This window comes from Vidua chalybeata, assembly GCF_026979565.1.
Source record: "Vidua chalybeata isolate OUT-0048 chromosome 37 unlocalized genomic scaffold, bVidCha1 merged haplotype SUPER_37_unloc_2, whole genome shotgun sequence".
Taxonomy (NCBI): Eukaryota; Metazoa; Chordata; class Aves; order Passeriformes; family Viduidae; genus Vidua; species Vidua chalybeata.
Genome location: NW_026530304.1, coordinates 111,671 through 125,493, shown reverse-complemented (window position 1 = coordinate 125,493; position 13,823 = coordinate 111,671). Strand labels below are relative to the sequence as shown.

General features: G+C 52.2%; 2 protein-coding genes across 4 annotated transcripts in view; both read right to left on the bottom strand.

The window, feature by feature from the left end:
* Positions 1-2,472: 2,472 nt before the first annotated feature.
* Positions 2,473-13,823, bottom strand: part of LOC128782752 (E3 ubiquitin-protein ligase BRE1B-like) — a 52,181-nt gene continuing 40,830 nt past the window's right edge. The window contains 4 exon segments of the mRNA XM_053933227.1: positions 2,473-4,766; positions 5,737-5,838; positions 9,376-9,516; positions 12,424-12,549. Coding sequence (XP_053789202.1) covers positions 4,590-4,766; positions 5,737-5,838; positions 9,376-9,516; positions 12,424-12,549 — 546 coding nt within the window. The 3' untranslated portion in view covers positions 2,473-4,589.
* Positions 9,546-12,414, bottom strand: LOC128782751 (DNA-directed RNA polymerase II subunit RPB1). 3 transcript variants are annotated; one of them, XR_008428887.1, is made up of 4 exons: positions 10,868-12,414; positions 10,069-10,581; positions 9,794-9,897; positions 9,546-9,616 (listed from the first exon to the last, which is right to left on the bottom strand). XR_008428887.1 is itself a non-coding variant. In XM_053933226.1 (4 exons), exons 1-4 carry the CDS (start codon positions 11,316-11,318, stop codon positions 9,986-9,988), a joined length of 960 nt encoding a protein of 319 aa, XP_053789201.1. In that variant the 5' UTR covers positions 11,319-12,414; the 3' UTR covers positions 9,971-9,985. The 3 variants fall into 3 exon arrangements, 2 of the variants coding, with proteins under 2 accessions (XP_053789201.1, XP_053789200.1); XM_053933226.1 differs by lacking the exons at positions 9,546-9,616; positions 9,794-9,897 and adding an exon at positions 9,971-10,024 and having other exon boundaries at positions 10,080-10,224; positions 10,257-10,581; XM_053933225.1 differs by lacking the exons at positions 9,546-9,616; positions 9,794-9,897 and adding an exon at positions 9,971-10,024 and having other exon boundaries at positions 10,080-10,581.

The following is a 13,823-nucleotide window of genomic DNA, read 5'->3' as shown; positions in this document are numbered from 1 at the left end:
TTGGGGATTTTTTTCGGGATTTTTAGAGGGGATTTTTTTGGGGACTTTTTGAGGATTTTTTTCATTATTTTTAGGGATTTTTTGGAAATTTTGGGGGATAATTTTGGGACATTTTGGGGGAATTTTTGGGGATTTTTGGTGATTTTTAGGGGTTTTTTTGGGGAGTTCTGATGGATTTTGTCCGATTTTTTTGGGTTTTTTTTTGGCTTTTAGGGGAATTTTGGGGGAATTTGGGGACTTTTGGGCGTTTTAAGGAATTTTTTTGGGAATTTTTTTTTTTTTGGGGGGGAGTTTTGGGGATTTTTTTCAGGATTTTTTGGGGATTTTCGGGATTTTTGAGGATTTTTTTTTTAATTTTGGGGGGATTTTTTTGGACTCTTCAGGGCTTTCAAGGGGGGCTCGAGAAGAATTCGGGAAATTCGGGAATTTGGGGCAATTTTGGGGCAATTTGGGACAATTTTGGGACAATTTTGGGACAATTTTGGGGCGATTTTGGGATTTTCGGTTTTCCGGGGCCGATTTTGGGTGAATTTGAGGCGATTTTGGAGCTCTCGGGGTCGATTTTTGATAATTTTGGGCTCCCGGATCCGATTTTTGGGGTCCCGAGGGCGATTTTGGGGCGTTTTTGGGGCGATTTTGGGGCATTTTTGGGCGATTTTGGGGCATTTTTGGCGTCTCCCCCCCTTCCCCGTTACCCTCCGGCCGCTCCATTGGCACTTCCGGCTGTCGCCACTTCCGGCTTCCGCTGTTGCCATGGGAACGACGGAGCCGCTCTGGCCACGCCCCTTTCCCCTCTCTATGGTCGCGGCGGAGCCGCTCCGCCCGCGAGGCCTCCGGAACTCGATGGTGCCGCCGCGAAATGACCCCAAAATCCCCAAAATTCACCCCAAAAATTCCTTCAAATCCCGCCCAAAATTCCCAAAATTCCCCAAATCCCGAATTTCCCCCCCCAGATCCCGCCCCGTGCTGGGATTTTTGGAGTTCTCAATGTCCCAAATTCCCTTTAAATTCCGCCAAAATTCCCAAATTTCTCCCCCCAAAAATTCCCGAGAATGTCCCCAAATCCCCCAAAACCGCCCCGAGTGACCAATGAGTGACCACTGAGTGACACTGAGTGACCAATGAGTGACCACTGAGTGACCACTGAGTGACCACTGAGTGACCCTGAGTGACCAATGAGTGACCCTGAGTGACCAATGAGTGACCACTGAGTGACCAATGAGTGACCACTGAGTGACCACTGAGTGACCACTGAGTGACCACTGAGTGACCACTGAGTGACCAATGAGTGACCACTGAGTGACCACTGAGTGACCAATGAGTGACCCTGAGTGACCACTGAGTGACCAATGAGTGACCCTGAGTGACCCTGAGTGACCAATGAGTGACCCCTGAGTGACCAGTGAGTGACCACTGAGTGACCAATGAGTGACCAATGAGTGACCCTGAGTGACCCTTGAGTGACCCCTGAGTGACCAATGAGTGACCAATGAGTGACCAATGAGTGACCGAGTGACCCTTGAGTGACCAATGAGTGACCAATGAGTGACCCTGAGTGACCCTGAGTGACCCCTGAGTGACCACTGAGTGACCCGAGTGACCCCTGAGTGACCCCTGAGTGACCATGAGTGACCCCTGAGTGACCAGTGAGAGACCAATGAGTGACCCTGAGTGACCCTTGAGTGACCCCTGAGTGACCAATGAGTGACCAATGAGTGACCAATGAGTGACCGAGTGACCCTTGAGTGACCAATGAGTGACCAATGAGTGACCCTGAGTGACCCTGAGTGACCCCTGAGTGACCACTGAGTGACCCGAGTGACCCCTGAGTGACCCTGAGTGACCAATGAGTGACCAGTGAGTGACCAATGAGTGACCCCTGAGTGACCATGAGTGACCAATGAGTGACCAGTGAGTGACCACTGAGTGACCACTGAGTGACCAATGAGTGACCCTGAGTGACCAATGAGTGACCACTGAGTGACCAATGAGTGACCAATGAGTGACCAATGAGTGACCAATGAGTGACCCCTGAGTGACCCTGAGTGACCAATGAGTGACCCCTGAGTGACCCCTGAGTGACCCTGAGTGACCCCTGAGTGACCCCTGAGTGACCACTGAGTGACCCCTGAGTGACCACTGAGTGACCAGTGAGTGCCCCCTGAGTGACCAATGGGTGACCCTGAGTGACCCGAGTGACCCCAATGACCCCTGAGTGACCCATGAGTGACCGCTGAGTGACCCCAAGTGACCACTGAGTGACCACTGAGTGACCCCGAGTGACCCCAAGTGACCAATGAGTGACCAATGAGTGACCCCAACCCCCAATGACCCCTGAGTGACCAAGGAGTGACCCCTGAGTGACCCCAATGACCCTTGAGTGACCCCTGAGTGACCAATGAGTGACCACTGAGTGACCCCTGAGTGACCAATCAGTGACCGCCCCGCACAGACTCCGCCCCCAGCGCGGGATCGGCTCCGAGCGATTTTATTGGCTGGGAAGGGGAAAAGGGGGCGGGGCCTGACAGGGGTCAAAGGTCAGGGGCTGGGGGAGGGGTCAAGGGGAAGTGACCACTGGGAGGGGGGGGGAGGGGCAAGGTGGACACGGGGGTGGTCAGTGGTCACTCTGGAGTGGCCTTGGAGTGACCAGTGGTCACTTTGGAGTGACCAAGAGTGACCAGTGGTCACTTTGGGGTGGGCAGAGTGACCAGTGGTCACTTTGGGGTGGGCAGAGTGACCAGTGGTCACTTTGGGGGGAGCAGGAGTGACCAGCGGTCACTTTGGGGTGGGCAGAGTGACCAGGGGTGGACAGGAGTGACCAGTGGTCACTTTGGGGTGGGCAGAGTGACCAGGGGTGGACAGGAGTGACCAGTGGTCACTTGAGGGGGTCACAGGTGGCCTGGGGTGGTCAGTGGTCACTTTGGGGTGGCCTTGGAGTGACCAGGGGTGGACAAGGGTCACTTTGGGGTGGTCAGGGGTGGCCTGGGGTGGTCAGGAGTGACCAGGGGTGGCCGTAGCTGACCATTGGTCACCACGGGGCGGCCAGCGGTGACCACAGGTGGTCAGCGGTCAGCACGGAGTGACCACGGAGCGGTCAGTGGTCAGCAAGGCGTGGTCAGGAGTGACCGCGGGGTGGCCACGCCGTGGGCGGAGGTGAGCACGGGTCAGCACGGGGTGGTCAGCGACGGTCAGTGGTCATCACTGGTGGCCAGCGACGGTCAGCGGTGGTCAGTGGTCATCAGCGATGGTCAGTGGTGGTCAGCGGTGGTCAGCGGTGGTCAGCGATGGTCAGCGATGGTCAGCAGTGGTCAGTGATGGTCAGTGATGGTCAGCGGTGGTCAGTGATGGTCAGCGGTGGTCAGTGATGGTCAGCAGTGGTCAGCGGTGGTCAGTGGTCATCAGCGATGGTCAGTGGTGGTCAGTGGTCATCACTGGTGGTCAGCGGTGGTCAGCGATGGTCAGTGGTGGTCAGCGATGGTTAGTGGTCATCACTGGTGGTCAGTGATGGTCAGTGATGGTCAGTGATGGTCAGCGATGGTCAGCGATGGTCAGTGATGGTCAGTGATGGTCAGCGATGGTCAGCGATGGTCAGCGATGGTCAGCGATGGTCAGCGATGGTCAGCGATGGTCAGCGATGGTCAGCAATGGTCAGCGGTCATCACTGGTGGTCAGTGATGGTCAGCGATGATCACTGGTGGTCAGCAATGGTCATAAGTCTCCAAGGATGGACACAGATGACCGCAGATGACCACAGATGACCGCAGATGACCACGGCTGACCACAGGTGACCGCAGATGACCGCAGATGACCGCAGGTGACCACCGATGACCGCAGATGACCACAGATGACCACAGATGACCACAGATGACCGCAGATGACCACAGATGACCATGGCTGACCACCGATGACCGCAGATGACCGCTGGTCACCACAGATGACCGCCGGCGCTCAGCTGATGTAGATGCGGTGGACGTCGTGCGCGCTGAAGGATGGACATTGGGTGACCATGGGTGGCCATTGATTGCCGTGGTCACCAAGGATGGACACAGATGACCGCAGATGACCACAGATGACCGCAGATGACCACGGCTGACCACAGGTGACCGCAGATGACCGCAGATGACCGCAGGTGACCACCGATGACCGCAGATGACCACAGATGACCACAGATGACCACGGCTGACCACAGATGACCACAGATGACCATGGCTGACCACAGATGACCACAGATGACCACTGGTCATCACAGATGACCGCCGGCGCTCAGCCGACGCAGACGCGGTGGAAGTCGTGTGCGCCGAAACATGGACATTGGGTGACCATGGGTGGTCGTTGGTTGCCGTGGTCACCAAGGATGACCACAGATGACCACAGATGACCGCAGATGACCACAGATGACCACAGATGACTACAGATGACCACAGATGACCACAGATGACCACAGATGACTACAGATGACCGCAGATGACCACAGATGACCACAGATGACCACAGATGACCACAGATGACTACAGATGACCGCAGATCACCGCAGATGACCACAGATGACCGCAGACGACCGCTGGCCGCCGCGGGACGACCGCCGGCGCTCAGCTGATGTAGACGCGGTGGAAGTCGTGCGCGCCGAAGGCCGCGTTGCACTTGGGGCACTTCCTCTGGCGCGTGTCGTAGCGGCTCTTGACGCACTCGAAGCAGAAGACGTGGAAGCACTTGGTCAGCACCGCGTCCTTCTTGCGCGCGTTGCAGCACGGGCACGTCAGCCGGGCCTGGCCGGGGACGACAGCGGGTCAGCGCGGGGTCGTTAGAGGTCGTTAGAGATCGTTAACGGTCATTAATGGTCGTTAAAGGTCAGCCAAAGTCAACCAAGAGCAGTTGAAGTCGTTAAAGATCAACCGGGATCGTTAAAGACCGACCAAGATCGTTAAAGGTCAACCAAAGCCACCAGTGGTCAACCAAGGGTCAGCCAAGATAATCTGAAATCGCTAAAGGTCAACCAAGGTCGTTGAAGGTCAACCAAGGTCATTAAAGGTCAACCGAGATTGTTAAAGGTCAACCAAGGTCATTAAAGGTCAACCGAGGTCGTTAAAGGTCAACCAAAGTCATTAAAGGTCAACCGAGGTCATTAAAGGTCAACCAAGGTCATTAAAGGTCAACCAAGGTCATTAAAGGTCAACCGAGGTAATTAAAGGTCAACCAAGGTCATTAAAGGTCAACCAAGGTCATTAAAGGTCAACCAAAGTCAACTGAAGCCATCGATGGTCAACAAAGGGTCAGCCAAAATAATCTGAAGTCATTAAAGGTCAACCAAGGTCATTAAAGGTCAACCAAAGTCAACTGAAGCCATCAAAGATCAACCAAAGGTCATCCAAAATAATCTAAAGTCACTAAAGGTCAACTGAAGCCACCGGTGGTCAACCAAGGATCAGCCGAGATAATCTGAAATCACTAAAGGTCAACCAAGGTCACTAAAGGTCAACTGAGGTCGTTAAAGGTCAACCAAGGCCATTAAAGGTCAACCAAGATCATTAAAGGTCCCGGAAGGTCCCAGAAGGTTCCAAGAGGTCCCAGAAGATCCCGGGACGTTCCAGAACATTCCAGAAACTCCCAGAAAATCCCAGGAGATCCCAGAAGGTCCCGGAAGGTCCCAGAAGGTTCCAAGAGGTCCCAGAAGGTCCCGGAAGGTCCCAAGAGCTCCTGGAAAGTTCTGGAAGGTCCCGGGAGGTCCCGGAAGCTCACCCGGTACTCCTTGATCTCCTCCTGCAGGATCTGGTCGGCGTCGGCGTAGACCTCGACCTTGCGCTGCTTCTCCAGCTTCCGGCGCAGCCGCGACAGCTCCTCCTGCAGGCAGCGGCCGGAATTACGCCGAGCCCGGAACGAGCCCGAAAAAACATCCAGAACGGGCCCGAAAAAACCACCCAGAACGGGCCCGAAAAATTCCCAAAATGAGCCCAAAATAGTCCCAGAACGAGCCGAAAAAACCACCCAGAACGGGCCCGAAAAATTCCCAAAATGAGCCCAAAATAGTCCCAGAATGAGCCGAAAAAACCACCCAGAACGGGCCCGAAAAATTCCCAAAATGAGCCCAAAATATTCCCAGAATGAGCCGAAAAAAACACCCAGAACGGGCCCGAAAAATTCCCAAAATGGGACCAAAATATTCCCAAAATGATCCCAAAAAATTCCCAGAACGAGCCGAAAAAAACACCCAGAACGGGCCCGAAAAAACTGCCAGAACGGGCCCAGAATGGGCCCGAAAAATTCCCAAAATGAGCCCAAAATGAGCCCGAAAAATTCCCAAAATGGGCCCAGAAAATTCCCAGAACAGGCCCAAAAAATTCCCAAAATGGGCCCAAAAAATTCCCAAAATGGGACCAAAAAATTCCCAGAACAGGCCCAAAAAATTCCCAAAACGGGCCCAGAACAGGCCCAAAAAATTCCCAGAATGGGTCCAAAAAATTCCCAAAATGGGCCCAGAACGGGCCCAAAAAATTCCCAAAACGGGCCCAGAACAGGCCCAAAAAATTCCCAGAATGGGTCAAAAAAATTCCCAAAATGGGCCCAGAACGAGCCCAAAAAATTCCCAAAATGGGCCCAAAAAACTCCCAAAATGGGCCCGAAAAATTCCCAAAATGGGCCCAGACGGGCCCAAAAAATTCCCAAAGCAGGCCCGAAAAATTCCCGAAATGGGCCCAAAAAATTCCCAAAATGGGCCCAAAAAAATTCCCAAATGGGACCAAAAACTGCCCAGAATGGGCCCAGAATGGACCTGAAAAATTCCCAAAATAGGACCAAAAAAATTCCCTAAATAGGCCCAAAAAATTCCCAAAATTGGCCCGAAAATTCCCAAAACGGGCCCGAAAAATTCCCGAAATGGGCTCAAAAAATTCCCAGAACGGGCCCAAAAAATTCCCAAAATCCCCTCCAAAATCTCCTCAAAATCCTCGAATTTCCCCCCAAAAATCTCTTCAAAATCTCCCCAAAAACCTCAAATTTCCCCCAAAATTCTCTCCTTAATCTCCCCAAAGTACCCAGATTTTCTTCTCAAATCTCCCGAAAATCCTCAAATTTCCCCCAAATTTCCCCAAATCCTCTCAAACCCCTCCCAAAATTCCCCAAATTCCCTCCAAAATCTCCCCCCAAAATTCCCTCCCAAACCCCTCCCAAAATGCCCAAAATCCCCGAAATGCCCAAAATCCCCAAAACCCCAGAATTCCCTCCAAAATCTTCCCAAAATCCTCAAATTTCCCCCAAAATCCCCTCCCAAACCCCTCCCAAAATCCCCAAAATTCCCCAAATCCCTGAAATCCCCCAAATCCCTCAGAATTCCCAAAATCCCCTCTCATATCTCCCCAAAATCCTCAAATTTCCCCCCAAAATCACCCCCAAAATCCCCAAGATCCCCAAAATTCCCAAAATCCCCAAAATCCCCTCCAAAGTCTCCTCAGAATCCTCAAATTTCCCCCCAAAATTCCCTCCAAAATCTCCCCAAAACCTCAAATTTTCCCCCAAAACCCCAAAATTCCCTCCAAAATCCTCTAAGTTCCCCCCAAAATCCCCTCCCAAACCCATCCCCAAATCCCTAAAATCCCCAAAATCCCCAAAATCCCTGAAATTCCCAAAATTCCCTATAAAATCTCCTCAAAAACCTCAAATTTTCCCCCAAATCCCCCTGAAACCCCTCCCCAAATCCCCAAAATCCCCGAAATCCTCAAAATCCCCAAATCCCCAAAATCCCCGAATTCCCAAAATCCCCAAAATCCCACCCAGAATCTCCCCAAAATCCTCAAAGCTCCCCCCAAAATCCCCAAATCCCCAAAATCCCCCAAATTCCCTCCAAAATCTCACAAAACTCCCCAAATTTCCCCCCAAAATCCCCTCTGAAACCCTTCCCAACATTCCCAAAATCCCTGAATTCCCGAATCCCGGAATTCCCAAAATCACCAAAATCCCGGAATTCCCAAATCCCCAAAATCCCCAGAACCCCCAAAATCCCCGATTCCCGAAAATCCCCGAAATCCCCAAAAATTCCCTCCAAAATCTCCCCAAAAACCTCAAATTTTCCCCCAAAACCCCCAAAATTCCCTCCAAAAATCCTCTAAGTTCCCCCCAAAATCCCCTCCCAAACCCATCCCACAATCCCCAAAATCCCCGAAATCCCCAAAATCCCTGAAATTCCCAAAATTCCCTATAAAATCTCCTCAAAAACCTCAAATTTTCCCCCAAATCCCCCCTGAAACCCCTCCCCAAATCCCCAAAATCCCCGAAATCCTCAAAATCCCCAAATCCCCAAAATCCCCGAATTCCCAAAATCCCCAAAATCCCACCCAGAATCTCCCCAAAATCCTCAAAGTTCCCCCCAAAACCCCCAAATTTCCCTCTCAAATCTCCCCCAAAAACCTCAAATTTCCCCCAAAATCCCCTCCCAAACCCCTCCCAAAATCCCCGAAATCCCCCAAATCCCTGAAATTGCCAAAATCCCCAAAATTCCCTATAAAATCTCCTCAAAAACCTCAAATTTTCCCCCAAATCCCCCCTGAAACCCCTCCCAAAATCCCCAAAATCCCCAAAATCCCCAAAATCCCACCCAGAATCTCCCCAAAATCCTTAATTTTTCCCCCAAAACCCCCAAATTTCCCTCTCAAATCTCCCAAAAACCTCAAATTTCCCCCAAAATCCCCTCCCAAACCCCTCCCAAAATCCCTGAAATCCCCAAAATCCCCAAAATCCCTGAAATTCCCGAAATTCCCAAAATCCCCTAAAATCCCTGAAATTCCCCAAATCCCCAAAATCCCCGAATTCCCAAAATCCCCAAAATCCCACCCAGAATCTCCCCAAAATCATCAAAGTTCCCCCCAAAATCCCCAAATCCCCAAAATCCCCCAAATTCCCTCCAAAATCTCACAAAATTCCCCAAATTTCCCCCCAAAATCCCCTCTGAAACCCTTCCCAACATCCCCAAAATCCCTGAATTCCCAAATCCCGGAATTCCCAAAATCACCAAAATCCCGGAATTCCCAAATCCCCAAAATCCCCAGAACCCCCAAAATCCCCGATTCCCGAAAATCCCCGAAATCCCCAAAAAATTCCCTCCAAAATCTCCCCAAAAAACCTCAAATTTCCCCCCAAAACCCCCAAATTTCCCTCTCAAACCCCCTCCCAAAACCCCCGAAATTCCCAAAAATCCCCGGAATCCCGGAGTTCTCCAAATCCCCAAAACCCCACCCAGAATCTCCCCAAAATCCTCAAAGTTCCCCCAAAACCCCCGAATTTCCCTCTCAAATCTCCCAAAAACCTCAAATTTCCCCCAAAATCCCCTCCCAAAACCCCCCGAAATTCCCAAAAATCCCCGGAATCCCGGAATTCCCGCTCTCCCACCTGGGCTCTCTTGAGGCTCAGCGCCTCCTTGTCCTTGGCGGCGCGGTTCTCGGCGGCGCAGGCCTGCAGCTCCCGCAGCCGCGCCTGCACGTGCTCGCCCTGCGCCCGCAGGTCCTCGGCCAGCTGGGCCGCCTCCACCGCCTGCAGGTAACGCACCTGAGATACACCTGGGATACACCTGGGTGCACCTGGGATACACCTGGATAAACCTGGGATACACCTGGGATCCATTGGGATACACCTGTGTCACACCTGCAGCTCCCGCAGCCGCGCCTGCACGTGCTCGCCCTGCGCCCGCAGGTCCTCGGCCAGCTGGGCCGCCTCCACCGCCTGCAGGTAACGCACCTGAGATACACCTGGGTGCACCTGGGTGCACCTGGGATACACCTGGGATACACCTGGGTACACCTGAGTGCACCTGGGATCCATTGGGATACACCTGAGATACACCTGAACACACCTGGGATCCATTGGGATACACCTGAGCACACCTGGATAAACCTGGGATCCATTAGGATACACCTGAGTACACCTGGGCACACCTGGGATACACCTGAATAAACCTGAGATCCATTGGGATACACCTGGGCACACCTGGGTCACACCTGTGTCACACCTGTGTCACACCTGTGTCACACCTGTGGCACACCTGTGTCACACCTGTGGCACACCTGTGTCACACCTGTGTCACACCCGTGTCACACCTGCAGCTCCCGCAGCCGCGCCTGCACGTGCTCGCCCTGCGCCCGCAGGTCCTCGGCCAGCTGGGCCGCCTCCACCGCCTGCAGGTAACGCACCTGGGATACACCTGGGTGCACCTGGGTGCACCTGGGATACACCTGGATAAACCTGGGATACACCTGAGCGCACCTGGGATACACCTGGATACACCTGGATACACCTGGGGCACACCTGGGATACACCTGAGATACACCTGGGATACACCTCGGTGCACCTGGGTGCACCTGGGATACACCTGGGTGCACCTGGGATACACCTGGATACACCTGGGTGCACCTGGGATACACCTGGGATACACCTGGGTGCACCTGGGATACACCTGGGCACACCTGGGTGCACCTGGGATACACCTGGGATACACCTGAGTGCACCTGAGATACACCTGAGCACACCTGGATAAACCTGGGATCCATTGGGACACACCTGAGATACACCTGAGTGTACCTGGGATACACCTGGGCACACCTGGGTCACACCTGTGTCACACCTGGGTCACACCTGTGTCACACCTGGGTCACACCTGTGTCACACCTGTGTCACACCTGCAGCTCCCGCAGCCGCGCCTGCACGTGCTCGCCCTGCGCCCGCAGGTCCTCGGCCAGCTGGGCCGCCTCCACCGCCTGCAGGTAACACACCTGGGATACACCTGGGTGCACCTGGGATACACCTGGGATACACCTGGGATACACCTGGGATACACCTGAGTGCACCTGGGTAAACCTGGATGAACCTGGATACACCTGGGATACACCTGGGTGCACCTGGATAAACCTGGGATACACCTGGATAAACCTGGGATACACCTGGATACACCTGGATACACCTGGGTGCACCTGGGATACACCTGGGATACACCTGGGATACGCCTGGGTGCACCTGGGATACACCTGGGATACACCTGGGTGCACCTGGATAAACCTGGGATACACCTGAGTGCACCTGAGTGCACCTGGGATACACCTGGGATACACCTGGGTGCACCTGGGATACACCTGGATAAACCTGGGATCCATTGGGATACACCTGGGATACACCTGGGATACACCTGGGCGCACCTGGATAAACCTGGCATCCATTGGGATACACCTGAGTGCAACTGAGATCCATTGGGATACACCTGGGATACACCTGAGTGCACCTGAGATACACCTGAAATACACCTGAGATACACCTGGGCATACCTGGGCACACCTGGGATCCATTGGGACACACCTTGGCACACCTGAGATCCATTGGGATACACCTGAGCACACCTGGATACACCTAAGATACACCTAAGATACACCTGAGATACACCTGAGCACACCTGGGATCCATTGGGATACACCTGTATCACACCTGGGCACACCTGTGCCACACCTGTCTCTCACCTGTGTCTCACCTGTGTCACAACTATCACACCTACCTCACCTGTCATACCTGTGTAACAGCTGTCCCACCTGTGTCACACCTGTGTCACCTCTCTTACCTGTGTCACACCTGTCACTCACACACCTGTCTCACCTGTATCACACCTGTCACACCTGTCACACCTGTGATACCTGTGTCACCTGTGTCCCACCTGTGTCACACCTCTTACCTGTGTCTCACCTGTCACTCACACACCTGTCCCACCTGTCACCTGTGTCACACCTGTCACACCTGTGCCACACCTGTCAGACTTCTCTCACCTGTCTCACACCTGTCACACCTGCATCTCACCTGTGATAGCTGTCACACCAGTCTCACCTGTCTCAGACCTGTGTCACACCTGTATCACCTGTGTCACACCTGTGTCACACCTGTCACACCTGTGCCACACCTGTCAGACTTCTCTCACCTGTCTCACACCTGTCTCACCTGTGTCACACCTGTATCACACCTGTCACACCTGTGTCACATCTGTATCACACCTGTGTCACACCTGTGTCACACCTGTGTCACATCTGTCACACCTGTCACACCTGTGTCACACTTATCACACCTGTATCACACCTGTGTCACACCTCTCACCTGTATCTCACCTGTCTCACCTGTCTCACACCTGTGTCTCACCTGCCTCACACCTGTGTCACACCTGTCTCACCTGTGTCACACCTGTCACCTGTATCTCTCTTGTGTCTCACCTGTCTCACCTGTGCCACACCTGTATCACACCTATCACACCTGTATCACACCTGTCACACCTGTCTCTCACCTGTCTCTCACCTGTGTCTCACCTGTGTCTCACCTGTATCACACCTGTATCTCACCTGTCTCTCACCTGTGTCTCACCTGTGCCCCGCCCCTGCCCCGCCCCTGCCCCGCCCCTGCCCCGCCCGCTCTCACCTTCCTCTTGTGCAGCTCGAGCGCCTGCGAGCGCAGGCTCAGCTCCTTCTCCACGGCGCCGAGGGCGCTCTGCAGCCCCCGCTCCTTCTCCTCCAGCTTCTGCACCACCTGCAGCTGCGCCTCCACCTGCGCCGGGAATTAATTAGTCATTAATTAACGGCTAATTAGTGAAATCGGCTCGTTAATAGCCAAAATAATGCCGCTTATAGCCAAAATCAGCTCATTATTAGGCAATTATTAGCACTAATTACACCCTGCTCCTTCTCCTCCAGCTTCTGCACCACCTGCAGCTGCGCCTCCACCTGCGCCGGGCGTTAATTAGTCACTAATTAACGGCTAATTAGCGAAATCGGCTCGTTAATAGCCAAAATAACACCATTTATAGCCAAAATTAGCTGATTATTAGCTCATTATTAGATGTAATTAGGGGCTGCTGCTTCTCCTCCAGCTCCTGCACCACCTGCAGCTGCGCCTCCACCTGCGCCGGGAATTAATTAGTCATTAATTAACCACTAATTAGTGAAATCGGCTCGTTAATAGCCAAAATAACGCCGCTTATAGCCAAAATTAGCTGATTATTAGCTCATTATTAACTGATTATTAGCACTAATTACACCCCGCTGCTTCTCCTCCAGCTTCTGCACCACCTGCAGCTGCGCCTCCACCTGCGCAGAGCGCTAATTAGTCACTAATTAACGGCTAATTAGTGAAATCGGCTCGTTAATAGCCAAAATTACACCGCTTATAGCCAAAATTAGCTCATTATTAGGCAATTATTAGCGGTAATTAAGTCCTAATTAATCTCTTTGGGCGTCTGCAGCACTTGCAGCTGCGCCTCCACCTGCTCCGGTAATTAATTAGTCACTAATTAACCGCTAATTAGCGAAATCGGCTCGTTAATAGCCAAAATTGCACCATTTATAGCCAAAATTAGCTGATTATTAGGCAATTATTAGCGGTAATTAAGTGCTAATTAATCTCTTTGGGCGTCTGCAGCACCTGCAGCTGCGCCTCCACCTGCTCTGGTAATTAATTAGTCACTAATTAACCGCTAATTAGCGAAATCGGCTCGTTAATAGCTAAAATTCGGGCAATTTCAGCCCTAATTAGGTGATTATTAGCCAATTATTAGGAATTAATTAAGGACTAATTAGCCTCCTGCAGCTGCATAGGTAATTAATTAGTAATTAATCACTAATTAGCAAATCCAGCTCGTTAAGGGTTGGACTTCGAGCATTATTAGAAACGCACTAATTGCTATTATTAATAATTGGGGATAATTAATAATTAATTGCAATTATTAGCAGCAATTAGCAATCATTAATAATTCATTAATGGCTGCCGGTTAATAATTGCTAATAATAACTAATAGAGATAAGCGAATAATTAACAAATTAATA

Bases quoted from the DNA above. Each gene is read 5' to 3' on its own strand.
- LOC128782751 (XM_053933225.1), bottom strand. From the start codon at position 11,349: ATGGATCTCAGGTGTGCCAAGGTGTGTCCCAATGGATCCCAGGTGTGC. The intron at 10,582-10,867 runs GTGTATCCCAGG...GGTGTGACCCAG, and splicing joins GTTTATCCAGGTGCACCCAG to GTGTGCCCAGGTGTATCCCA. The intron at 10,025-10,079 runs GTGTGACACGGG...GGTGTGACACAG, and splicing joins CGCGGCTGCGGGAGCTGCAG to GTGTGCCACAGGTGTGACAC.